This window comes from Epinephelus lanceolatus, chromosome 22 (genome assembly GCF_041903045.1).
Source record: "Epinephelus lanceolatus isolate andai-2023 chromosome 22, ASM4190304v1, whole genome shotgun sequence".
NCBI classification, from domain to species: Eukaryota; Metazoa; Chordata; class Actinopteri; order Perciformes; family Serranidae; genus Epinephelus; species Epinephelus lanceolatus.
In genome coordinates, this window is record NC_135755.1 from 19,612,356 (window position 1) to 19,640,018 (window position 27,663).

The 27,663-nt window shown below is 41.1% G+C and overlaps 2 protein-coding genes across 2 annotated transcripts in view; both read left to right on the top strand.

Annotated features, from left to right (window-relative positions):
* Positions 1-1,395: 1,395 nt before the first annotated feature.
* On the top strand, positions 1,396-7,418 carry LOC144459665 (uncharacterized). The gene is made up of 2 exons (XM_078164100.1): positions 1,396-1,473; positions 5,470-7,418. The coding sequence occupies exon 2, from the start codon at positions 5,476-5,478 to the stop codon at positions 6,331-6,333; it is 858 nt and encodes a 285-aa protein (XP_078020226.1). The 5' UTR covers positions 1,396-1,473; positions 5,470-5,475; the 3' UTR covers positions 6,334-7,418.
* A 14,362-nt stretch (positions 7,419-21,780) lies between these two features.
* tnfsf10l (TNF superfamily member 10, like) overlaps positions 21,781-27,663 on the top strand; it is an 83,960-nt gene continuing 78,077 nt past the window's right edge. The window contains exon 1 of the mRNA XM_033609766.2: positions 21,781-22,330. Coding sequence (XP_033465657.1) covers positions 22,082-22,330 — 249 coding nt within the window. The 5' untranslated portion in view covers positions 21,781-22,081. The remainder of the gene's footprint in view (positions 22,331-27,663) is intronic.

Consider the following 27,663-nt stretch of genomic DNA (forward strand, 5'->3'; position numbering starts at 1 on the left):
TATTTGTGTCTTGTTGGTCATTTTTGGTGTCTTCGTAGTTTTTTTTTTTGTGTCTCTTTGTGGTCTCTTAATCCTTCGGTTGTTTCTTAATGTATGCTTGTGTAATGCTGGTCTAGCATGCAATGATTTCCCTTTAGGCCGTCACACAAGACTGAACTGACCCTTAACATGGATCTAAATGATGATGTTGAGCAATGAGCTCACTGACACACAGATAAGTATTTCCTGAACTGGAGCAGAAACAGCACACAGTGGGTCTACTGGGGCCGAACAACACCGAGTTACTGCAGCAACAGTTTGGATAATAGAGGGTCATAACATCCCATTTGTGTACCCAGAGGGCAGGTTCAGGATGGACACCCAGGGACGCTGGCAGCTAATATCCACCCGGCTGCCAGGAGTTAGGGGGCTTCATCTTTGGTTCTTGCCTGAATAACGGGAATAGAGGCCATAAAGCGTATCTCAGTCTTGTTAGAGAAAATCTGAGATGAATTGATTTTAATCCTCCTCTGACCCGAAGAGCACCATAAATGCCATTTAGACTGATGTCATCTCTGAAGACGCCCTTTAAGTGCACTTTCAAGTCTCATTAAACTCCAAACCGACAAACATCCCTGGGTTATAGTTTGGACTTTCAGCACAGAACGGACAGGTTTGACCGAAAAGAAATCAAACAAGTTCCTGGGCCAAGTCCATTTAAACATTCACCCCACGTTCACTTTATTTGAACAGGATATCTCTTAATAACACAGCTTCAAGGCCTGCGGTTCACGCAGTGCACTCTGGCATCTAATGAAGCCTACGGGGAGATATCATCTCACAACATTGCTTTTATTTCAATTCCCCTCCCTGTTGTCCTCATCCAAGACAAAAACGCCTTCATATGATTGTACTTTCTCAACAGATTGCCTGTGTCTCCAGCAGAGCTGCGAGGAATAGGAATTTATAAATCTTTGGATTTAGCTGAAGCTGCTAAGAAATCTGCATTGGGTGGGGTTTGGACACTTAATGGATGAAATGTATCACAGAAAATTCCACACATATGATCAGTTTTATTATCTGGCTGTTGTGCACCAAACGAACCTTAAAAGTGCTGTATTTACTCGTCTGAATCTGTGATGCTTTACCTCCTCTGCATCCTCTTTTCCTCCTCCAACATTAATTTCCTTGTCTACTTCCTCTCGTGGCCATCTCTTCATCATTTTGACGCCATGAACTGAAGAAAGGAATAATCAAGAGAAGAGGAGGTATCAGGTTTATTTATACGCATTTGTCATCAGGTTCTGCAAATAGCACTCGCACACAAATACTATCCCCACCCCCAACACACACACACACACACACACACACACACACACACACACACACACACACACAGAGGAAGCGGGTGAAACTCATTTGTCAAACCATTTCCGTGTCAGCTCAGTCGCACCGGAGACACCAAACAGTGAACTGTCATCCTGTTACTAACTGGTAAGCTGATCTACAGGCAGAATACGCAGCCTGATGTTTCCTGTATCTTGTCTTCATAATTTGTGGGTATGTTCATGTAACTTTTGGCTTTAATGTCATCCAATTGGCCCTCGAGATGCCTTCTGCGTCTCGACAGGTGTCACAGAGAATTAGCAGTTGGCCTTTTCATCTGCCATACTGATTAAATCTTCAAGTTCAATGAAGCGAAGCAAGTTTATTTGTTCATGGCCAGGAAATTTATAATATTGTCTCATTTTATCTACTTTTGTAGTTCTAAATCTCTGGTCTTATCTGTCCGGTTTTACTCAGGCTAATAAAGGTTAACCTGAAAATATGACAAACAACAGATGAGACACTGTGAAGATATTTTAGATATTTTTCAGCAAAAGTGGATTCTAACTTAAATGATCCCTTGGATACAGCTGTTTCTTCGGATTTCATCACAAACACTGAAAATGAATGTGGAAGAAACCCAGCTTTAGTTAAAGGTCAACATTGCATTTCCAACAATATTTTGCAAGGCACTGACTGGCCTTTGCGCCGCTTACTGTGAGCACCATGTAGAAACTCCGTCTGGATGTAAGAGGAGACTGTTGGTGAGGTGTGTCTGTAACTGCCATCATAATCAACAGACTCTGTTTAAACAGGGTTGGGTAACGCAAGGACACCCAGGAATAAAGTAGCATCCTCGTCTCATCAATGTTAGTTTGCACATCAGGATGTCCACGTCAGACTGCCAAGAGAAAACATTCTTGGTTTCAGCTGTAATTTGTTCCACATCTGTGCTTCATTCTCTATCTTGTCCTCGTCTCTGGGCTCTGTCCATATTGAGCTCAGGCCACTGGATGAGTAATGGCAGGATAATACTGTGACACATCGTATAAATTTTGTATCGAGAGACTATCATTTGGCAAAGTTATCTTTGGTGTCGCGCAGAGCGTCATTCGCTTTGGCTGCGTGAGGAAAGAGCTTCAGGAGGAAAGAAAAACTGAGTATGTGTGATTTTGGAAGCGACGCGGCTACCACATGAAGTGCATCCAGAAATCTGCTTTAAACGCAATTTGAGTAGCATTTTTGTTAAATAGAAATCACATATCCACTAAGTCATTATTGGACCGGCTAAAATTAAAGCGTCATGGTGATAGTATGATGGCTACGATATGCTAACCTTGAAACTCAGGCCTTTTAAAGTAGTCATAGCAGCAGTACAGTACCAAAGAAGAAGGTAAGGAAGTTGTTAAAGGTGTTAAGTTCAGTTTGACATTAGTTTCTGACAGTCTGTCTCATCTCGTTCTCTAGTTTCTCTGTCAGAAAACCTGAAATACAACCTAGCCTACTTAGCAACTGTTACACAAAGGTAACATTACATCAGCAAGGTAAGGGGGGGGGACATATATTTTCAGTAGTTTAAATGAGCATGTTTAAAAGTTAATACATTTACTGTGTTAGCTGGACAAAGTTTTACAACTGTTACGACAAAGAAATCAACAATAGAAATGTTGCTAGCAAGTGCTAACTGCTAACAACTGCCAATTTCTGTTATCTAATGCTACAGCTAGTTAGCTAGCAACCACAGCTAGCTAGCTACCAAATGTTAAACTGAAAATAATACTGTTGTGACTTTTAAATAACATCCTAATTATCTCAAACATAAATTAATATGTTACTTAGGTTTATCTTATTACTGAAGCCATGTCTGGCTAACAGAGTGCTCCAAGGATGACGTTGTTCTCTAGCGCAACATGAGCGTTAGCATAACCCTGGTTCCCTCGTCAAAAAAAACAATGGGGTTTTTCCATTGGCTTTTGGATTACAGCAGAAAATAAGCTCTGTGGCAGGCAAATCTTTACTTACTTTCAGCAAGGTAATCTTTACAAATTAACACTACTTTTATGATGATTTTTGGAGTGTAAATGCAATCCCTAGAAGTAAAAAGCTAACATTAGGCATTTAAACAAACTACACTATGGTTGCATGACCTCAATGTAGCCACCACAACAAGTCTGTAAAGCAACCACCTTTTTAAAGACACATAAAGGCTTTAAAATTCATGAGTGGGGTATTTATTGAGGTATTTTATTTCGTAGAACAAGACATAAAAGTGTCTTAAGCTTGTGTTAACCACAGACTTTAGTTCAGGCATCTAACCAAAAGCCATTGATTTCAACACAAGGGAACTAGGAGTGAAAAAATGCCAACTAATTCCCGGGTTTTAGGACTCATTCTTGGAGCACTCTGTTTGGGAACTATTTAAAAAGCTAAAGGCTACAGCCAAGAAATAGTCTGTCACATACCATTAAATTTCAATTAGTAGCCCGGACTATTATTTGCATAAATCACTGAACTGAATAGGCCTGTATTTGGAACAGGCCTTTAATTCCAATCACACATAACTGTTGCTCCGCAAAGATGGGAAATACTCTGAGAGTGACGGCACCCAAGGATTACGGCACCCATCACACTGACACAACACCACTTTATCCTGTTAAAACAATACCCACAACTTGGTTTAATTTCTATGAAAAACCCTTTTGATTCTTTTGATCTGAGGACCCTTACGGACTAAAGGTGTATGAATAACATACAGGGTATTTGAAGAATGGACACATAATTTGAGGTAGCCAACAACCTGGTTTTATACATCTGAAGAACTTCTATTAATCCACATGTAGGCACACCAGGCTAGTAACAGGGACTAGACGTTTAATTGGCACTAAGCTTTTAATTAAAGTTTTACAATAATCCTCTATAAAACTACAATGTCTTATTTTCTCTCTTTAGCTTTTTGCAATTAAACAAGATATAAGGTGTTCTTAGTGAGCTTACAGAGCTCCCAGTTGGTGGGCTACCTGTTTCCCCCGGTTTCCAGTCTTTGTGCTAAGCTAAGCTAACCGGTTACTTGCAGGAGCTTTATGTTGATCTTACAGATAGGAGAGCAGCATTGATCATCTCATCTAACGCTCAGCAAGAATTTCCCAAAACACTGAACTATTTAATGAACTTATTTGGAAAGCCTTCAAGACTCCTTGAGCAGGCTAAAACAGTTGGCCTAAAAAACAGGTTTGCGAATCCACGCCCTGGAGAGCAATGATAGCTGAACGAGTTTGATGTTATTTCATATTAACGGCAATTAACACACTTGTACGCTCACTTGTTTTTCGCTAGATGTGAAAACCACTCCTGCTTGCTATAACAAGCCTTGTGAAACAAAGACCATTTCAAACACCCTTGTATCTGTCCAAAGCTTTTTCTTCTCCCATTGTGTTCAAATGAATACAGATGTTTTTGATAACAACGTAACACTTTTCATGCAACATTTGCTTTGCTCCGTGTCTGTTTTCTCAACTGTAACTTGCACTTATCAAACACAGCTCCACCTCCATTAACTACAGATGCATGTTTAGAGAAAATGTCAGGTTGCTGCTGTGGCCGCCAGCACATTTTTTTCTCTGCTAATCTAATACGGAGGACTTCCTGCTTGTCACATCCTGGTTGGCTGACTGCTCATGAATATGGTGTCAGGCTGTGGTTGAGGCCTAAATCTTACTTTCCGTCTGAGGCTTCAGAGGGGACTTTCTGTTCCGTCGTGTTTTCTTCCTCTATTTTTACATCAGCCCTGATGACTCTCCCTTTTAGTTTCTTATGTTTACAGTATGAGATTCCTTCAATTTGTAGCTTATCTATGTCTTCTCTAATCTGAAACAGACGAGGAATGCAGGAATATTTGTAGTGCAGAGACAAAAAAGAAAACACTGCACCTTTTAGGGGAATTATTTATGTCCAGTCTGGCTTTAACTGAACTTGTTGGCAAGCAATATTCTAATAAAAATACAAAAATGAACTAATTATAGGAACGAGGCAGTGGTTCAAAACCATCTTTGGACTCTTTCCTGTGCTTGTACTGGCCTTCACTGTATTCTCGTTGCAAAAAAAATAGGCTCCAGGAAAGGCAAGATTTCCTTCACTTTTACTAAGATTATTGCTTTATCCTTACAGGATGTGATGCAGGCAGCGAGTGCAGATACAAGGGTGCCAGAGCCCACTCCAGAAGGTCTCAAGAGAAGCCGCCTAAACATCGGGGTTCTTGAGGAGTTTGCCCAAAATATGGCCGAGAACATAATACAGTCGTTTATAAGCCAAATGGACACGGTGGAACCCGAGGTGGATGACCGGGCGTCCAGATTTAATCAGAACCAGGAGATGTTAGCTGAAGAGTTAGCCTCAGCAGTGGTTGAGGTTGCCCTGAAGGAAGTGTGCAGGGTTCGAAATGTTCAGGATCACCATGAGGGATTAAAGATGGATGGTCGACGGGCTAAAAATCTGCTTTATATGAATGAATCTGACAGCAAGAGATCCACAGAGATGGATCCAGACAAAGACAAAGACACCCAGCCCTGTCACCCACCTCTGTCCCAGTCAGGGCTCCCCGTCGTGGGATCTCTCGACTACCCAGACGCCCCTCCAACTACTCCTCTCTTCCCTGAGCTTGAGAGGAACAGACACAGCTTCGCCAGGAAGCTCAAAGGAGGCTTGGCAAAGGTTTTCCTTCCTTCGCCTCCTCCGCCAACCCCAAAGGACAAAGAGGGGGACTCAGACGGAGGCGACCCCCAAGCGGAGTTAATGGAGCATCTGATGCACTCATTGTCCACAGATGATTTGGCAAGAGACTACTGTGAAGTAGGACCTCATATTGGGGCCAAGATGGAGGCTTTTGCGGAGGCTCTTTCATGTGACATCATTGACTGGGTCTTGAGTAATAAAAATGGAGAGCAGATGGGTGACGATCTTCATCTGTTGGCCCACAAACTGGCTGCAACCATCATCACATCTTCCCTTGATGAAGCTAAAATGCTGGTCTAGTACTTAATGTGACTAATGAGATCATATTTGTGATGACTGGCCTGTAGACAACGCACAAAAGAAGAAAAATATTGATATCCACCCACGTTACCCTTCAGGCTGATTGCCACCGCCTGACATTCTCACTCAAGCAAGGTTTATTGGAATAATATTGTTCTGTAATCTGAAATTGGGTTTATTTCTCAATAAAGTTCAGTTAAAGCTCATCCAGATGAAGAGTTTGATAGTGAAATATTACCTATTTTCTGCAAAAACTGATCATAGATCCAACAAAAAGACAGTTGACTCGTAGTTTAAACAAAATCTGGCACTTTTAATGACGTGTGTATCCTGGAAGCTGTATATTCTGGATGCTGGATGATGAATCTGGGGTTATGGGTTTAGTCCAAGATGGATAAAAACTGCATTGGCAGGAGACCTATGATGATTTTGAATGCAATTTTGACTGAGATCCAACTGCAATAACCATAAATGTCCTGTAGATAGCATCACAGGAGCAATGATCTTTAGCATGCGGTCAGTGAGGTTAGACTGAGTGATTATCTATCAACAAGTGGATTTAATGCAGTTTCCCACTGGGGAAAAAGTGGTTATGCTACAGATATGTATGCCAGATTGTTAAAGCTGTATTTTTCTATGTGCATTGTTATCAACTTGTTGTGTTTGTCTTGATTATGCTTTATTAATCAATACCCCATCACAAACAAATGGTGCAAGATGCCGCTTCATGAGTGTGGTGCTGGAAAAGTATTTGGTTATTTCCCCTTATAATAGACGTAAGAATCTTTATAGATTCAGTGATTCATTCATCCCCTGGACTGAGCTGAATAGTGGCATTTGGGATGAAGTTGTGTTTTGGCGCATTTTCATACTCACTTACTTACTGAAGTCAGATCCGAGAGAAGAGGGAGCCATGGTGCTTAACCAACACAGTGATGTGATCCTGTAGAAAAAAATGTTTTCTTTCCTTGCTTTTCTTTTTTTTATTAAATTAAAGTTTGCCACTAAAATAACACAGTCAGTAAATGCCAAATCCACTGAATGAAAAGCATAAGTGAACCTTGGACGAGCAGTGATGAATAAAGAGTTTCATTGTTCTTAGTTACCCATTACACACACACACACTTCTAAGACTGAAGAGAATACTTTTACAATCTGGGTTACACAGTGACTAATGTTTGCTCTCTTGTGTTTGCAGGTGTGCATGAACTTGCAAACACAAAAGCACTTTTCTCTCACTCTCAAACACAGATGAGTTGGAGGAAAAACAAAATCAGTGAGTGCACACTAATGAAGTTTTACAAATGCAACACTAAATCTAAACATTCTAGGACAAATTCACAAAAGAATCCAATGGCTTTTAGTGATCAATAACCTGCATAAACAAGACAAAAAGTAACCGTGTAATTCCTGCAAAGGGTAAAATGCACCTAACTACACTGCCAAACAAATGGTGTCTCTGTGCCCCCGAGCTTTTTGCATGTATATGAATAAGGCAATGTCAGTACGTTTGGCACTAAATTAGACCTCTCCCTATGCAAATGAGCATCGCTGCTAAAAAGGCCCTTTCACAAAGGTAAGTGCTAAAGCCACTCGCAGATAAGCCGGATTTACACTTGTGCATCAGCTCTATGCAGAGTCTACTCAGTGGCCTACGCACGTGGCCTACGCAATTGTCAGCATTTATACTTGTACGGTGGTGTCTGTGTCACTCTGCAGTTACACCTCCAAAACATTAGTTGGCGACAGGGTTTCTGTGAAGTGCTGTAAAGTTTAGTTGATTCAAAACACCCATTAAACACACATTAAACATGGCTTAATAGAGACAATTTCAAACACAAGTACACAAATCAGCTTCACTATAACTCACAGCATTCACAGACAAAGCACTTGTCTTTATCTGGACACATTTTCCCAACAAATACAACATGCTAATGTTTTTAGCACAAGCCTATGGCATTTTACATTGTATAAATTAGCCTAGCAGCTAGCAGACTTTTCCTCTACTCATATGAATCCAGGGACAACAGCAACATTTAACAAAGGTAACGTTACAAAATTCAGCTCCATTACAACTCACAAGGTTCACCGACAAAACAACTGTCTTATACTAAACACATTTTCCAAACAAATCTAACATGTGACGTGAGGCACAGCGTAGGCTCTAGCATAGGTGTGTTAAATTATTAGTTTCTTTAGAGCAGGGGTCTTCAGGCCAAGGACCCCTTAGCTGAAAGAGATATGGAGCAGGGCACCTACTACATACAATATATTGTATAAAATTGTGATGGATATTAAACTGGGCAGATGGAGGTTGTCGGACAGAGGTCCTTACTGGCCTCAGGCTGCACTCTTGACCTGTATTCACTTTTTAGGTAGGCAAGGGAGGAAACTCCACTTTGATAAAGCTAAGTTATGGCAAAGTGAAAAATAGGTTGGATTCATGTTAATATGTATATTCAGACAAATTACTTGAAAGAAAAGAAAAATCTCTAAAAAACTATCAAACAATACTTTGGCAGCCCCCCTGCAGTAACTGGGAGGATGCCTTAGCTATCTCCAGTTGAAGACCCAGGCTTCAGAGAGTTGGCAGCAACCAAAGCACACTGACAGACTGGGATATCAAATCCCAAAAACAGTTCCTCTTTGTCATGTTGAAATTCCTTGCCTGACGTTTTGAGCAATGCCTTTGCAACTCATCGGTCAGGATCTGTAGCTAGGGGCCTGAAAATGTCAGTTTTTCTCTCTGTTGCTGTCTGTCTACTGTGTTCTTGGCGCAAAGGCAACATTCACACTTTGCCACATGAGTAATAGCAATCAGACACAAAAAGGATAAATTGTTGTCAGCTGCAAACTTCTATGGGCGTGTTTGCACTGTAATAGGATTAGCTCACTATCTTTTGTGAATCGGACCTGAGAAGCGGCAGATAGCAGTTGCAAGTGATGCACATTTCATCATGCTATCAGCGGCTGCAATCCATTCCTTGTGAATTCCTTGTGAAGATTTTTGGAGCTAAATGCCACAAACCTTAGCTGTTAATCTGAGTCACATTGTGCACACAAACAGAGCACAATATGCACACGCTGACCTGGCTGCAGTGTGTGATACTCCCTTGGCTCTGATACATAATATGTCATGGAATGCTTAGTCTGAACTTTAAACTCCCACCACTGCTGATCACCATTATGTTTCCTCACCACGGGACACCAACCGACTGACACACTCACGCACATGCACACGGTCGCACACACGTGCACACAGATAAGCTGCGGGGCTGGGTGGACAGCTGTGGTGTCAGAGGGGAGACACACACACACACACACACACACACATACATCTGGAGAAACGCTTGTTGTGTTGTCAGGTGGTTGGCTGCCAGAAAGAGAGGGAGACAGAGGGAGGGGGCGTGATGACACACAGAGGAGCAGGAGGGTTTCCATATACATCCTATAATGTGAAATAAATGGCAGAGGTAGTTTATCTCTCTGTCCTCTCCTAAATTCAAAGTATCCACCCTGTATGTAAAGATCATATCTAATTTAATAGCACCATAAAAGATAAAACTTTATTTATTCTGAGTGAAATACCTGTGCAGCAGTTGCAATATAAAGTCAGAGGAATGTAAATATAGCAAAGCATGAACTGTGTCTCCTCATCTGTCCAAAACCGCACAGCTCTGGATGTAGATTTTGCCCATAGACTGTAAAAATAATGGACGTAGCCACTGTGATGTCATCCACTGGTTTATGAACTGCCGATTTGAAGCCTCAAGTTTGGCATTTTGACTATCATCATCTTGGATTTCTGCAACCAAAATTTTGGACGAAAGGGTGGAGCTGAGGAGGAGTGAGGGGGAGCCAAAGAACACTACACACACCCACCTACACCGGCAACCTGACCGAACGCTGCACCCAAGCGGCAACCTCCAGGGCTGACGAGTTAAGCAAATGCGGAAGAGCCAAAAACTGCACTTGATCAACTGGCCACTGGGGGCTGGATGCAAAACAGAGCAAATCCCCATCGACTCCCATGTTAAAATGCCCCACTTTACAGCTAAAATAAACATGTTTACAGCCTGGTTAAAAAAAAAAACGGTGTCAGTATCTATGGCCTATTTCATCATTCATGACAACTGTACAGGGGGTAATTTTTTTATTTATGACGATCCCGTTTAAATGTTATTAAAGGGAAATTTCGGTTTATTTCAACCTGTCTCCTATCGTCATAAATTTGTTTCAAGTGACTAGTGACATAAAAATAATAGTTAGCATGTTAGCCGTTAGCCTAGATACAGCCGGGGCGCATAGTAGCGTCAGACCTGTTAAAACGTAAGTTTCGCGAGATATATTTCGGCCACGCTTTGGAAAGCAGAGCTAAATGGTAAACAACAAACATGGCAGCACACCGGTAAGGTAAGACAACACGTTAACATGTCGTTTTCTATATGTTCTCTGACATTTATCCTAACGATATGAGGCGGTCTTTGTGGAAAAAAAGCTTGTTTAGTGGACTAACTTTGCTCTTGAAGGTATGCCCGTTCACTTACGTTTTAACAGGTCTTACGCTACTATGCGCCCCGGCTGTATCTAGGCTAACGGCTTACATGCTAACTGTTATTTTTATGTCACTAGTCACTTGAAACAAATTTAGGACGATAGGAGACGGGTTGAAATAAACCGAAATTTCCCTTTAAGGCCTAAAGTTCTGCATAAGACTGACAGGCTGACAGCTAGGCCTCACCTCTGGCCACTCAACTTCACGTCCTTGCCGTGTTTGAGGCATAGACTGTAAAAATCAAATAAAAAAATGCACAGCTCTGGATGTAGATTCCGTCATGTTGTTACCAGCTTCTTTTTCTATTGCACACTTAATGCTATTCGACTTCTGGGTCAAAGCCCGGGGTAGAAACTTCAGAGTATGTGCAGAGCACCCCGCAAGTTTGAGTCTGATTGACTGTATATATGCAGGTGTAATTCAACTCCCAATCACATTATCTGGGTGAAATTTAGTACGATATTACCCAGCTACCATTTGTATGTGGGGCCCATGTGGGTTTTTAATGTATGTAAAAATGGGCCCTATATGGGATTGTCCACAGGTTACACATTGGCCCCATGGCAGTTGCCCATATGGGTGGGTTTACCCAAGTGGGCCCCAAAGAAGATGCCCATTTTGAGCCCAAACCCACTTGGTACCCAAGTAGCCCTAACCTAACCTATGTGGGGCCCACTTGATTTAACCCAACCACGTTGGCAACTGGCATGGGTCCATTATGGAGCCCATGGACAATCCCATATAGGGCCATTTTTCAACCCATTTAATACCTACATATACCTGACATACAAATGTTAGCTGGGTAGTTGGACTAACATGTTTACATGTATTTTGAAAGTCTGGTTTTAGTGAGACAAACACAATAAATTGGTTTTTGCAAATGTGATGTAAATACTGAGTGACTAATCACAGGTTTTACTTTCTCTGCAGTTATCTCCTCAGCTGTAGCAGACAACAATAGAATTATGGTCTTAGTTATATCTAACAACCAAAATCCCCTGAAGCAAAATTTTATCTAATGGTGGTCCTGTGACCTACTGTGTATCAGTTTAGTGATCCATAACCATAAAGATTTAGAACCACTTAAGTGTGGTGCATGAACATAATCTTTGCACTGAGATTTTTCACTTTTCACATCATTAATCTGACAAATGGAGTCAGTGGTTTCTTTGTTGACAAAACTGTTATGCATGAAATAACAGTAAGATCTTAAATGTGAACAGATATGAAATCCTGATATAAACTTCACACGTTGTCTCTAAACATGTACTAAAATGCAACAAATTTTGACATTTAAAGCAGTATTTCTTGTTTTGTTGTTTATTGTTCACTTACAAAGTTGTTATAATGAAGTCCTTACAAAACGGTTGGCTATTTAGCTATCCAGAGGACACAGAGCGACAAGCAGAGGACAAAATGGTGAGAAGACAAAGAGGTAAAAGAAATAAATTCATACACTGAACGACAGTGAGTTCATTAAATGATACAGATTAGATGGTACAGTGACAATGTTTGTGGTTGATCTCATTAAAGATGTGCTCACATCTCCAACCCAACACAATGACGCTAATGCCAGAAATGAAAGTGATCACAACACTAAGATATCTGGGAAGTGGAAAAATTAAACAGTGCAGCAGTGATGAATTGGGTCTATAATTGTTCATGATTACACGAACAATAGAACAACAATACAGCCCTTTCATAGTCTCATATTGTGACGCAGTTCATTTAATTTCCATTTTAAGTCCACACCTTGCAGGCTCACAAAAGGACAACCAATTACACCTTTAAAAAGAATATGTCACACTTAACAACTAGGTCAACCACACCTCCTCACTATGGTAAACCTTTCTGTCCCTTCCTTGCTCAGACTTGCCTAAGCTAAGTTTCCTTGCAAAAAATTGTTGGGCTAAATTAGTTGTGAATTCATGACCCCCGATGAATATAACTCTAATTTTCACTCTCCTTGTATCTCTGTTTTTGGTCTCAACCACCTCCTTATTTCTTGACCTGCTAAATGCTTCACCATGTTTACATGCTAGTTACTGACTTTGATCGTCTGCAGTTTGGTGCTGGCATGGTAGGATACAGCGGGTTTATCAAAAGGTTGTTCACTAAAACAACTGCCAAAAACAACATAATGAGAGCCACGAGAAAAAAACACCATGAGCTAAAGTATTCTACAGCCAAGGAGAAGTCTTTTTATATTTCAAACTCAAACTTTTGATCCGTTGTTTCAACAAAAGACCATTTGTAAGTGCTTGTTGTTGCACAATAGTTGTACAAAAGAAACATTATGACTGCAAGATATTCACTTTCACAATATTTCATCAGAGGATTGAAGCATTTCTTGCATCACTGAAGTTTTGGCAAATTTGTTTCTTCTCTTTATTCCTGACTGCACTGCTGCCTGCAGCCATATTTCACCAGTGCTCCACTTTATCTTGCTTGACTGAGTCTGAGTGATTTGCCAGGTCACACAGCTTTTTTTTAATGCAGCCACAAAGTTTTATTAGTACTGGGTTAAAATCATTGGAATTTAATTTGTAGCATCTGTTTTCCATTTTAATTTCTGATTGAAAAACATTATCAGGTTAAAACTGTTTTTTCAAATATTGAACCTCTGAAAGTTTAAACTTCATAGGATATTATGTTAATCTGATCTCAGAGTAGCAGTTAAACCTAAAGGTTAAAGAAACTGGCCTCTAACTACAGGACTGCTGGTTCCAGTGCTTTGATTGTCTGGGAAAGTGGTGCCCTTCTTTCAACTTGCAAATATCCTATTGCAGCTTCCAGTTTTGAATGTGAGGAGAGCCACTGGCAGGAAACAAGCATACGTGTTCGCCTGAATTTTTCTGCGTTCTAAAATAGCCAGAGAAACTGAAAAACAAAATCTGGAACTATTATCCCACCCGGATAATGAGCGTAGGTAGCTAAAATTATAGCATTTCAAGTCTACTGAGTGCACCTATCATTGTCTATTTTATGAGTCTGCCACTGGCTACCGGCTTTAACTTCATAAATCTGGGTGATGTGGGATTAGTGGAGAATGCAGGCTCAGCCATCTTGTTTGAGGAATGAGCCACAAGAGGCTGTACTTTTTCCTGCCTTGGTCACTGAGAGTAAAGTAGAATGATTAAATGTTATGCTCCTACAGAATGTGTAGACCTGAAACAGTGGCTAAAGTCCAACTGCTATGAAAGCAGCAAGTGACGCACCTCATTGGCGTGCGTAAATCAATGCTCCTATGGTATGCTGCAGGTATCAGATTTGAAATTCAACACCATAGAATCAGCAGTACTTTGGGGAAAGGACCAGCTATCTCATTTCATCTTACTTTTTTTCTTTCAGTTGGGTGAAAATCACATAAAGCAGAACTCATCATAAGTCTATAGACTCTTTTAGAGCTGACATCACAACGAGATCAGTTTGTTGGCTGGAGGCAAACACGACTCACGACTCCACACAGGAGTCTTAAATGTGGTCTTGTTGTGTTATTGGGAGCCAGAATAGAAGGAGTCATGGCTCAAAACTTAAATTTGAACACATACCAGCCGCCACTGCCCGTCAACAAAAACAAAGACAACGATGGTTAAATGTGATAAGACGAAAGGACTGGACCGAGGTGTTCATCAAAAATGCTTACATCATATCAGGTTAGGGAAAAAGTATTTCCTGTTGTAGGGATGAATAGCATTATGTGTATTAAGGGTTATCATGTCCACCTCATCAGACATTGGGGAGGTATTAAGAGGAATACTGGATTTCTCCATAAGGCTAACTTTCTAACGCATCAGCTAACTTTAGCTTCAATAGCAAAACAAACTTGTACCAAATGGTACATTCCAACAGTGCTCCGAATTTACAAACAGTGCAGTTTGTGCCAGAGTGCACTCGGAATGATTATTCCCGAAAACACCACTCACATCATCTTCCTCCATCGTCAAAAACAAGCCAACACAAACTTGCTAGCTAGCGTTAGCTAATGTCTGTGGAGAATTGTTCTGCCTCCAGCTAAGCCCACCAAAAAACATCACACTGTTTACTAACAATAAAAGGGTCTATACTATTTCAGATAATGCTGTTGTTAGGTTTATGTAGCAAGTTTTTATGACCAGTAGATGTCAGTACGTAGCTAACCATCATTCTTGTCCTACTGCGTTTCATCCTTACCCCGCCGAGCACTGTTATGGTGACATGCCAACGTTAAAGAACGGCATATTTCTTCAGTGTCTGAAACTGCAAGTCACTGCCCAAGCGCCAGATTTCGACAACTTAGATTTGAGACCGGGTTGAGTAGAGATGTCAAAGCAGCCTGATATGCCTCCTAATAGTTTTGGTGTATTTGACAATGTTTTACACTTTCACCATTTTAATTTAGCGTGTTAGCATGCATGCAAGAAATGTCAATAAAAGCCACCTCATGATGGTACGAGGTAAGGTCAAAGGGTCACCACAGTCGGTAGGATTCATGAATATCTGCACAAATTTTCATGAATATCCATCAAATAGAGATATTTCAGTCTGGACCAGAGTGAGGGACTGACAGAAGGACATGCTGCTAGCATGGCTAACAAGAGAAAAAACTTGATGTCGGTTACCTGCGTAGAAAATAGCTGCAACCTGAGAAGAGAAAGAGTGGTTAAGTGTTGTTAAATGGCCTAATAGATATTTCAAAGATTACCTGGTATTTATTCTCCAGCAAATCTGATGCTCATCTCTGTGGCCTCTCTGTGAAGTGATACTCTACATGCAGTTTCTCCTGCATCATAATCCACCTTTCTGCTGTTCATCCACATCATATAGTCATGTTTTCACCAGGAGAGATGAAAAACAAATGTCTCTATTGAAGTCCATTGTAACCGCTGTGAATCAAAACCGACCACAGGCTTTGTTTCCCACTCAGAAGTTAGATTTTAGGTGTAGTATCACACTGAATCAGCAAAAACATCCCCTCTGGCGTTGGCATCTGTGCTTTGGAGGTTTTCCCAGAGGATGTTGTTTGTGGTGAACTTCTCCCTGACAAGACAGTTTCTGTCAGACTGGGAAAACACCTCAAGTGGTTTGACGAGAGAGGCAGAGAGAAAAAAGTCAGCCAGAGTATTTCCAAATAGAACAATTTGCATTGTTGCAAATCTCACTGGGATAGCTGTATATACAAGCTTTTGGCTGGAAACATCTCTGCAAGTGCTAAGTATTGTCCTCTATCAAACTTTTCGTCAGATTTGGTTTTTTTATGACCTTGAGGTGTTTAAATATCATCCACACAAAGACCTTGCACAGTTATGGCAGAACCTGTTCTCAAGGATTCGACTTCAAACCCAAGACAATATCAAATCCATCATAATAAATGTTTCTGTAGACGTGGAAAGTATTTGACCCTCCTTTTACCTGCTGTGGATTTAACCATCTGGTTTTTGATATTTCTTTCATTGCAGTTTTTTTTTCCCATCTCACCTGCAGACCGCAGTGTCCTCCTTCCTGGCCACCAAGATTGGTACTGGGAGCATAGGCATGTCGAGTTCCAGTCAGTGGAACAGATGGCTTTCACATCTGCTGCAGGCCCCAGATGGATTTCACCAGAGTTTGCTTGAGGAGATCTTGCCTTCGGACCATTTTCCTGGACCACACTGGCTCGCGTGGACCAAAAAGAGCTTGAGATTCTCAGGGCAAGTCGGTTCTGGTTCAGAAAGATCCCTCAGGTCACGATGCTGAGGAGTTTTGTACCAAAAAACTGTCATTTTTTTTCCATATGGCTGATTAATTGGACTCAATCTTCTCGTGGTCTCACTCTTGACTTGGCTGCTTTTGAACTTTCCAACCAAAGTCCTGTGGCCCTCTGATGGTCCAAAGCTGTTTGACTGGCAGCAGCCCCGTCTGCCTCGCATCCTTGATAAACAGCTCTGACTCATGGGCACACACACGGCTCCCAGCTCTCTGTGGTGATGTAAAGGAAACAAAGGAAAGGCTGTTGTTTAGACCACTGCTTCTCGAAGTGGGCGCCTTGAGGACGAGCCAAGGATACCACAAGATTTATCGTGTAACTGTTTACGTATTGTGTGTTATTACAGCCCAGTCGCCAGTAGAAAATGTTTGCATTATACATTTGTGCAAACCACAGATACATTACATTTGTCCACTTCATACATATCACATCAGTGTTTCTAAAGTGAAATTGTTCTGATTACATGTATATGAGCTGACCTTGTCTTTGGGAGGCGGAGGGGATGGTGGATGTTGAAACGCCTAGGCGAGATGGCTGCCAATCTGCAGACTTCATTTGAGACCAGCAAGCAACAAAACTGGTTGTGTTTTAGCAAGACATAAAGGCGTTGCAGATGTGATTGTGCCACACGTTAACTACAGTGTTGTTGAATGTAAAGCAGCAAAGTTTTGACATAGCTGCCACATAATAACATACAAATGTCACATTTCCATGGTTGATGGAGCTGTATTATGCCAACATTTTTCCTGGCAATTGACCCATCGCTAAGTCCCACCCCAAGACGCTGACTGGCCAATCATCATGCAGCACAACAGCAACAACACAGCTGAGCTCCATTGATTCAGAGTTCCTTCATTTTCAGGCTGGTTTTGTGGATTTGGAGCTAAATGTTGTGTCTGGGGCACGTCGTGTATTAATGATACTCGTTACCTGGAGAGGCTGGAAAAAGATAAACGTTTCTTCCCTGTTCCAAAACCAAAATCAAACCCTGAAAAGTGTAGGGTTAGCTAGCTAGCTACTGAAGATATAGCCTACTGAATGTGTACACATGCTGCTTTTGCTTTTTAATGGTTATAACAGTGAATCAAAGACCGACCCTGCTGTACAGGAACCAGTGAAGGGAAGCAGGGAGACTTTGCTGATATTCAACCAGCTCTGTGTCATCAGCAAAGCCAAACACCGTTCATCTGTTCACACTGTGATGCCACACAGCTGGTTCAATATCAGCAAAGTTTCCCTTTATATTCATTGTCTTGTGTGGCGATCAGCAGTGATGTGGTGGTTGACTTTTACACTGTGATCTGTAGCCTATAGTTCGGCTTTAGCTTCTAACTATCTTCATATATCCTTCAAACACAGACTGTAGACCCCTCTGTCTGCTTCTCTCTGGAATCACTGTTTAATAATAATATTTCTTCAGGGAGTGCAGTTAGTTATAGTGTGGTCTCCATGCTTACTCTGACAGCTTGTTGGACTATCACAAAGGGGCAGGGCTTAGCAAAAGGTCAATTAGGTTGGATTTTAATAACAAGAGCCAACCAACAGAACTAAAATCAGACCAAACACTACTCAGCCGGCAGCTTATTGGACAGGTTTTGGCTACTTATAGAAGACAGATGTCCTCCCCACTGTGGTATTGTGGTCAACTGACATCATATGTGTGACTTGTCTCTGTAATCTCTGGTATACATTAAAACAAAACAAGAAACCACATACCAGTGGATCCAGAGCTCACATGCCCCATGAAAGTGCCCGCAACTTTTGTTATGTTTGTTTTTCATCGTGGCCCTGAAGTAAGAGCTAATTGGGTTTTTATGAAGAAGAAATGCATGAAAACTCCATGAGCTCCATGAGGTGGTGGCATGGGGGGCAACTTAATACTGTTCATCTGCACACACCGCAAATGGGCAAAGTATCCCTTTAAATATTCGCCTGTAAGTCTGCAGAGCATCTGTTGGCTACTACTGAGTTATCGCTCATATTATTTAACGTACGATTGATATAATATATATATCATATATAATATGTGTGGTGCCATGAAAAAAAGCATTCCTCTGAAGGGATGCCATGATCGTAAAAACTTTGGGAACTCCTGGTTTAGAGCTATACTGTAAACACACAGAGTCTGCCTGGGAAAATGTGATTCTGCCTCCAAAGATGAGTCAAGATGATAAAGTTGATGCTTGCTGCCCTGTTTCACAGTGATTTAAGACAGGTTGGAGGAGGCTTTACGGGCCATACAGCAATACGCTGTCTGTTGCAGTGAAATGTAGATGTTGTCATCTCTGCGTGAGGTTTTATCTCATCTACCAACAATAAAGGCAGTGTCCTGTGTGCAGCCTTGTGATGTTTTTGGAAAGTGAAGGAATATTCAAATATTTGATCACGGCCACACTTGTTTCATAGCGATAAACTGGAGGACGTCGGGCAAATATTTGCTCTCCAGTAGTGTAAAGCTGTAAAGAAGACCACAGACATGAACACAAACACTGGAGGAAGCAGCTCAGATAACGAAAGAGTAAGAAAGAGGGTAAAAATCAAATAAGTCTATAGATTATGTAAAATGCCTACTGTTTTGATTCACTCTCATGGCTCTCATGTTTTTTTTTTTGGCAGTTGTTTTTAGTGATAAACCTTTAGATAAACCTGCTTTACCCGACCAGGCAAGCACCAAACTGCAGACAAATAAAGTTAGAAACTAGCTTGTAAACATGGTGAAGCATTTAGCAGCTCAAGACATACATTTCCCCTCAGGAGGTGGTTGAGACCAAAAACAGAGATACAAGAGTGAAAATTAGACTTAAATTGATCAGGGGCTGTATTCACAAACATTCTGACAATACTCTCAGTAAGCTTCTGACCTGGCTCTAAAATGAAACCTGGGGAAACTGCTTTTATTGCTCGACCAGTCCGACCTTAACGGTGATAACTGTATCATTATTGAGGACTAAAGAAACCGTAAATATTCAGTTTGAGTTAATTCACCAAAAAAAACAAACAGTTGAAAATAGAAGTACAATTCATGAGACATAATGGAGACGTGAATGGGACACCCTGATCAGATACCTACAACTTGAGAACAGGGGCCCAGACATGAAGCAGGAAGTATTTAAAGTATTATACGAGGAAAATTTACGATCTACAAAACTCCTAAGACTAACCAAGAATGTAAAAACTTCACTAACACTGGCTAAACATCGGTTATTTAGGTAAGATACAATAAATAGTAGGGGTGGGGGAAAAAATCGCTATAGCATAGTATTGAATTATTTTTGTGTGGCAATATTGTATCATCACACAGGGCCAAGTATTGATTTTTTAATTATGTAAATTATTAACATGACAAATACAAATTAAACTTTTGGTAGCCTACTAGAATGAAATAATCAGTTGCTTTTTCAGTGCACTAGATACATTTTGCTGTTGCAAAAATTGGCTGAAGTGAGATGAACAGATTAAAAACTTTATCTTATTAGATAAAACAGAAGTTGACAAAGTTTTCCTTTAGGGACATTATTTGCAGTGTTTTTTATTGCATTTTAAATGGATTCGAGAGTGACTAGTTTAGAGGTCCCCAGCCATGCAGGGTGTTAAATCTTCAACATATTTGTGCAGGACCTGTTGCCTTTTGCTCTTTTTAAGAGCAGACACAGATGACTTTTTTTTTTTTTTTTTTTTTTTTTTTTACAGCGTTATCATTCTCATTCTACACCTGTGGACCTCTGCAAGTCACACTAAATACATATGCGTTACATTTTTTTCCCTTTTGCTTTTTTCTAGTCTTATGTCCTCCTGAGACCCTGTGTCGTCATATGTCACATTTGGGTTTATTTGACCTAATACTTCATTCTACTTAACTTAGACCTGCTGTCCTCGTTCATGGACACTTTTTTTGCCATCTAGTGGTAGTAAGAGCACATTACACTCATACATGTAAAAACAAGATGGCAGCCATCTCTGCCAAGTCAGTCTGCAGCCAACCCCGACACAAAAGTGGACAAAGTCCAAAACCTGATCACATTTTATGATTGAGACTTGTTTATTTATGATTAATAATGTTTGTAGTTTGATGTGGCAGCAAATTTGATCAATTTTAGCAACAGTAACAGACTAAGATACTGTTAATTAGAAAGTACTTGTTTGAAGACATTGGGTCTTTATTGTTGTCTCATTTGAGGATACTGGGACTTAATTGTCGTTGACAATGTTTAGTTTTTTATACTTATTGTGTCCTAGTGATCCCAAATATCTTGAAAAAATTAAAAATACATACCAAACAAAAGTTCAGGTCTCAGGAGGACATGTGTGAAAGAGAAACTAATTTGAAATAGGGTCACGGAGTCCGTTGTTGGGCATATAAACAACATTACACAAGCATTGTGACACTAAATATTAACATTTAGGAAGCAAAAATAATTAAATTTGGGTACTTTCTGTTTTAGAAAATGACTTAAACAATCCATCAATTACTAGAACTGTTGCTGGTTCATTTAAGGTGGCTTTGCATCTTCTTTTTAATCCACTCTAACTTGCCTCAAAGTCCTGAGGTGATAAGAGGCAAACAGAAGAGACAGCGCCCTCTGCTGGCTCATCCTGAAACTGACGCTCAGGACATAAATCAGTCCATCTAGACAAACCAAACTGTCTCAAAAGAACAAAAATATCATGAAATGAATTATTAAGAAACTATGAAGATTTCACCTTTTACAAATGCTGTATAAATTCATCAAATATTTCTGATGCATTGATTAAAAATGGACAGTCTGGCTGAAGAAACAGGTTGACATTGACCAAACTGTCTTCCTTGCAGTGATAGAGGTGATATACTCTGAATCTGAACGAAGGAAAAATGCAATATATGGGGAATGTGCAAATATCTATTCTTTAAAAGGAATATAAATGGTGGGACATCAGCTACAATTTACACCATTTTTAGTCACTTTCTAAAGGGGTGTGGGCAAATAATGACCAATGCTGTGAATTATGCACTTTGAAAATGTCAATCTGGTATTGTTTATCTAGTTATGACATCAGTGTGCCGTGCCTAGAAAGCACCGTTGAAACCGAAAGTGTGTGTGTGTGTGTGTGTCTGTGTGTGTGTGTGTGTGTGCATTCCTCCCCAGCTCCGGGGTGATGAAAAGGTTAAGCCAGCCCCCTCTTTGCTGCTCTCTCCCGGTTGCAGCCCATCAGTCCAGCGCTGCCTCCTCCAGCAGCCCCAGTCCCACTTTACGCAGCAGCTGCGCGCTGATGAGACCTGAACAGACCCTAACTTAAACTTTCAGGTCTTGTGTTCTCCTCTCCTCTCCTCTCCGCTCGCCCTGCGTCTCTCCTCTCTCCTCCTCCTCCTCCTCCTCGCTTCTCTGGCATGAACAGCTCCATTGGCAGCGGACGCATGGAGATCTAATTTTGCTCCAATTTTCGGTCCCAGTCCGTGGAGGTTGTCTTGTTTTGCCGTTCCCTTGGTTTTTATGGTCTGCTCATGCGTCGGGAATGCCATGGCCGCTCCGAGCGCACAGCAGCAGCACCAGGATTATTTCAGATCGGTGAGCAGCGAGTCCACCGCCTACATGATGGTCCCGGCCGGCGGGCCGAGCGGGACGAGGCGCCGGGAAGCGCCGTCCAAGATGTGGGTGGCCATGGTGGTGATAGTGGTGGTGGTGCTGCAGATAGCCTCCACCACGGGGCTCTTTCTCTACCTGAACATGTCCATATCGCAGGTAAGAGCTGGTTTCCTCTCACTGTCAGACTTTGTATGCTGCACAAGCTGCAGAAAACTCACCGTTGCGCGCATAAGAAATAAACTCACATGTGAATGTCCTAAACGCACTTCTGTTATTATAGTGATGCCAGAAAAACGCTGAGAGCTGCATTTCACAATAAAAATATCACAGAAATATTATTGCATGAAGCGTTTGGGGTGTAAATCATCTGTAGGAGTTCGGCGATCATCGTCCCCGCGCTCGGACTTGGAGAGCAACTGCCTTACTGGAATTGTTAAACAATGCAACCCGGAATTTAACAAGCAATCCAGGCTGAGAGGGAATAAGCAGACTGTCTGTCTGTCCAGCAGCGTTTATCGAACTAAACGGGTTGAATTGCGTGCTCACAGGAACATATTGTAACCATTTGGGAAGGCACAAGATTGTAGATTGCTTTTAAGTAGGTTACAGATGTTGTGCGCAGAGGTGAAATACGCAGGTCAGTGATGGAGGTGGGCTAACTCCCCTGGGCTTTCATTTCAGCCACTTCATCCTCTGAAATAATCATAAAGCCTACAGATAATACTACTGCAAGTACTTAGAATGTGCTTGCAGTTCTCGTTAACAAACGTAAAGGTATTTTAAATCTTCCTACAATCTTAAGAGCAGCAGTTCTTGACTGCAATATCCTCCTGAGACCATTACTTTAGTTTGGTATAATATCTCCCAGCTATTTGGGATCAGTAGGACACAATAAGTATAAAGAACTAAACATTATCAACGATAATTAAGTCCCGATGTCCTCAAACGAGATGATAGTTAAGTCCCAATGTCTTCGACGAATTCTTTCTGGCTTATTAAGGGTGTCTTAGCTTGTTACTGTTGCTAAGATTGGTCAAATTTGTTGCCATAGAAAGCTACAAACATTATTAATCTTAAATAAACAAGTTTCAACCGTCAAATGTGATCAGGTTTTGTCGACTTTTGTGTCGGGATCGGCTGCAGACTGACTTGCAGAGATGGCTGCCATCTTGTTCTTACATGGATTACTCTGCTCTAACTACCACGATATGGCACAGAAAGGTGTCCACGAACAAGGACATCAGGTCCAAGTTAAGAAGGGCAAGTAAACCTAAAATGTGATGTCCTCATATGCGGACACAGGGTCTCGGCAGGATATCGGCTCAGCTGATTCCTTAAGAGACCAACGAGCAGAGCTGCTGTCACTGCTACAGTTCGTGCAAACTGACAGTGGGGATCTTTGTGGCACTGGGTATAAGTCTTGCTGCAGATATGCATGAACCAGGAACTCAGGTGTTGTCACTGAGATGTTGTTCAGTGAGTCCCAACAGGGGGAAGTACATCATGATTAGTTAACTATTTCCAAAGCTTCACCTGAGTCCGGTGTAGGTAGGCTGAAAACAGAGGTCCATTGTTACCTCTGTTATTGATTTGGTATCAAGAAAAGCCTGTCTGATACGCTGTGATTTAAAGGCACACACACTGTGTAATGTTTAGGTGAGGTCAACAGCGAGACGTGTTACATATGGTTTCTGATACACTTCACAGGAAATGTATATATTGGTCTTTTGAAGAAACTGCGGGGATGAAGTATGAGACTTGATGTATGGGCCCGACGATGTCTGAATCTCAGCAAGAGGCCAGTTTAAACTGTAATGCTACTCCTTCGCTCCTCAGAGAGAGAGAGAGGAAACTGCCTCGGTGGCGTACTGTGCATCACGGCATGAGAGTGAAAACCTGAGCATCTCTCCGACTGACTTTCTTGGACCGTGTGGTGGCTGGAAACAGCTAATTTTCACCCAAATTTCCTCTTGAGATTAAGGATTTAGTAGCCCGTTTTCATTTAAAACAGGTGTTAAACAGTTCATATTTGGAGGTTTTTAGCCGCTGCTTTCTTGCAAAGTGACAGACAGTGCATGAGGCATCAGGAGTTCAGGGTGATGGATTAACATTTGTACACTGAAAAGATTATATCTGGGACTTTTGGGCGAGCCAGCATAGGTATGATTATGTAAGCAACAAGCACACGTCCACGTAACCTCATTCACGTCATTAAAAGTGCCAATCCAGATGTGGTGATCATGGAGTTGCAAGCTCTAGATGCTTGTGTGCTTATTGTTAAAAAGACGGGGAATCCCCAGGCAGGGGAAGAACATGTTGGATATAATATATCATACTATGATCATGACCTTAAATATCTAGGTACAGCTCAAAATGTTCTTTTCATCGCTCATTAAATGATTTGTGTCTGTACTTTGCTCTGCTTTTTAAAAAAAAAAAAAAGACACAATCGTGGCATATGTGAATGTAAAAAGGAGATGAAACCTGATTTTTAAATCGTACATTACTGCATCTGCCTTTTGTTTCAGAACTCGCTGTACTTTCTCATTTTTGTGCAAATTTTAATACCATTAATCTTTATGGTTTACAGGCGTCCTGCCATGAGAGGAACATGATATAAAGGCAAATGTATCAGAATTCGCCTGTGTCTGCTTCCAATTCTCTTACTGGCATGAAAGCAGCAATCCTGTATCTCCAGAGTCAGCTGTAGAAATAACTTTGTACACTTTATTGATAGATAATGTGTTGTACATTTATGAGTGAGTAAAAAAGCATATTTACAACTTGATCACTGGGTTGACAAACGGCCTGGAATGAGCCAACAGGGAGGCGAATTTATTTTTCCTCGGATGGTGAAGGCCCGACTCTGCCTCACTCTGCCTCTGACTGGTTCACCTTGACATTCTTACCCAAACCATTCTCACTCCTCAAACCTAACCAACCAACGAAGGCAACAATCACTAGCCAGTCAGAGGCAACGTAGGCGGGTCATGCCTTTGCCATCTGAAGAAACCAACACTCTCTCAACCCCAAGCAACAAAACAGGTGGATTTCCACCAAGCAGCAAAAACGAAGCCAACATGGAAGTGCCAAAAACTGCAGTTCTTTGAACAGCTGTGTGAGGTTGGCTCCAAAAGCCAGTCAGTGATTCCCAGAGACTCCAATGTTAAAAAACCCAACTTAAAAAAGGAGAAATAAAATGTTTACAGTCTGGTCCAAAAAAACGGTTTTGGTCTCTATAGCTAATTTCCCCCCTTTATGACAACTGTAAAGGGGGTGTATTTTTACATAATCACCAGTTTACATTTTATTAAGGTTATACATTATGCATAATTAAGGGCAGGCAGCTTAGAGTGAGAGGCTGTTTGCCAATAGTGTCTTTGGCTTCAAAGTCAGATCCCACCATCGCTCCTCCACAGCGCCAGCCTCTCACCCAAATATGGTCACCAAGATGGCGACGGCCAAAATGCCAAACTCAAGGCTTCCAAATATGAGTCCACAAACCAATGGGTGACATTATGGTAGCTACGTCCATTATTTCAACAATACAACGGGCCTTAAATAGACATATGTTACAGCTTTAACAGCTGCAGTTTTCAAAGCGTCCTTAGCGTCATGAAACAGTCACAGCTCTGCGCCATAATTACCTGGTTAGCTTACCTGGAGTACTTTTGTCACTAATGTTACGTGATTAGCATACCATGCTACACATATTAGCATACTAAACTACATTGTTACTAAATGAAGTCAACGTTGACTTCTGGATGCGAACACCAGACTCATGGGTGAAACACCTGTGTTTGTTTGACCCAAAGAGTTCCTTCGATTTTTGTAAATTACACAGACTTTGTCACTTTTTATGCTACTTCCGCCTCTGCTCCTGTAATAATAAGTGCAACCACTAGAGGGCACTGCAGTACAATAAATATAAGTATGTGTCATAATAAGTTGCTCACACATTTGACCCATGTGGTTATTTTTTCGGGGACAGCAGGCTGGAGGGAACAACAGTCAAAGAAATCCACCACTTGGGCAGTGACTTTGAGCTTCAGACCGTGACGAAAAAGCCATCCTTTAACGTCGGCATGATAGGCGGAAGAAAGAAAGAAAGAAAGAAAGAAAGAAAAGACAGAATCCCAACCACTGTCCTGTTACTTGCACATAATAGGACGGTGTGTGGGAATTCTCTTTTCCTCACCTATGGACAGTTCTCTTCTATGCACCTATCTTCAAATTTTTGATATACAAAATATGTTTGTGGAAATAAGATGAATTAGATTATATTAACAAGAAATATAAAAAATATTGCCTGCATCCCTTATAAATTAAAAAGAAAGTACAGCATAAATTAGGAAGGAAATGTCTAAAGTTCCCACAATGGCTGACACATCTGAGTAGAGGACATCTCTGACTACATACAGACACAAAATTAAACATTTTAAATTCAAAAGTGCTATTTTTGTACCTTCAAATAGCTTCAGTGAGTATGGATCGTTTTAAGGGCCGAAACTAAATATTAAAATACATAATAAATACTGAATGTCAGTAAAACTAATCAGGTGTTTACAGATGGTTTCTTTTGAAACATCAAAAAAGGAATTTAGGAATATAGCCGACTCTGGATGTGTTTGTTTTCTTCTATTTTTTATTTTCGTATTACTCTTGCTTTATTTTTTATAACATTTACATAAATTAATTCAAACCTTTAAAATTTTGCTTGTCCAGAAATACCGTATAAAAGCCTCACTCATTTCTAAACCCCGGCGACGGCCCTCACTTCAGTCCGTCTTTCCCGACACGTCAGAGGTGGCAGGAAATCACATAAGGAATAGTTTAGAGATGACACTGGACAGAGACCGAAATGAAAAACATGGAGCTATGTATCTGCATGCGGGGAATCCCCCGGTTCTCATGCGAAGGCCGGCTATTTTTAATCTAGAAACAGGCCCTTCTTTGAATTGCTGTGGAGCTACACCCCATGCCAGCCTGGTTAAGACAAAAGATTCTTGGGGACAATGAACACAGCACAATGAGGAACGCTCCAGTGTTGCCTCAGTGCTGCGGCATTCGCACACAAACAAACACACGCACACATGTAAACAAATGCTCCCGGCCTCATGGGCCCATGTCGCCTGTTCATTTAATGTCTTTTTCAAATTGGTAGTTCTTCGTTTTGGACTGTTGGTTCGACAAAACGAGACATTTGAAGGCATCACTTTGGGCTTTAGGACGTTGTGATGGCTATTTTTCTGACATTTTATACACTAAACAATTCACTGATTAATTAAATAAATACTCGGCAGATTAACCGACAATGATCATGAGTTGCAGCCCGACTTAAAGCTTCTTTTAAGTCAGTCTGTTATGCAGCATCTTTACATTCAAAGCCTTCATCTCTGGATGAAAAACCAGACAGAAGGAATGAAACAGAAAGGAATGAAGCTATGTTTCAGTTGCAGTTTCGAGTTGTTTTTATGTCGCATCTTTAC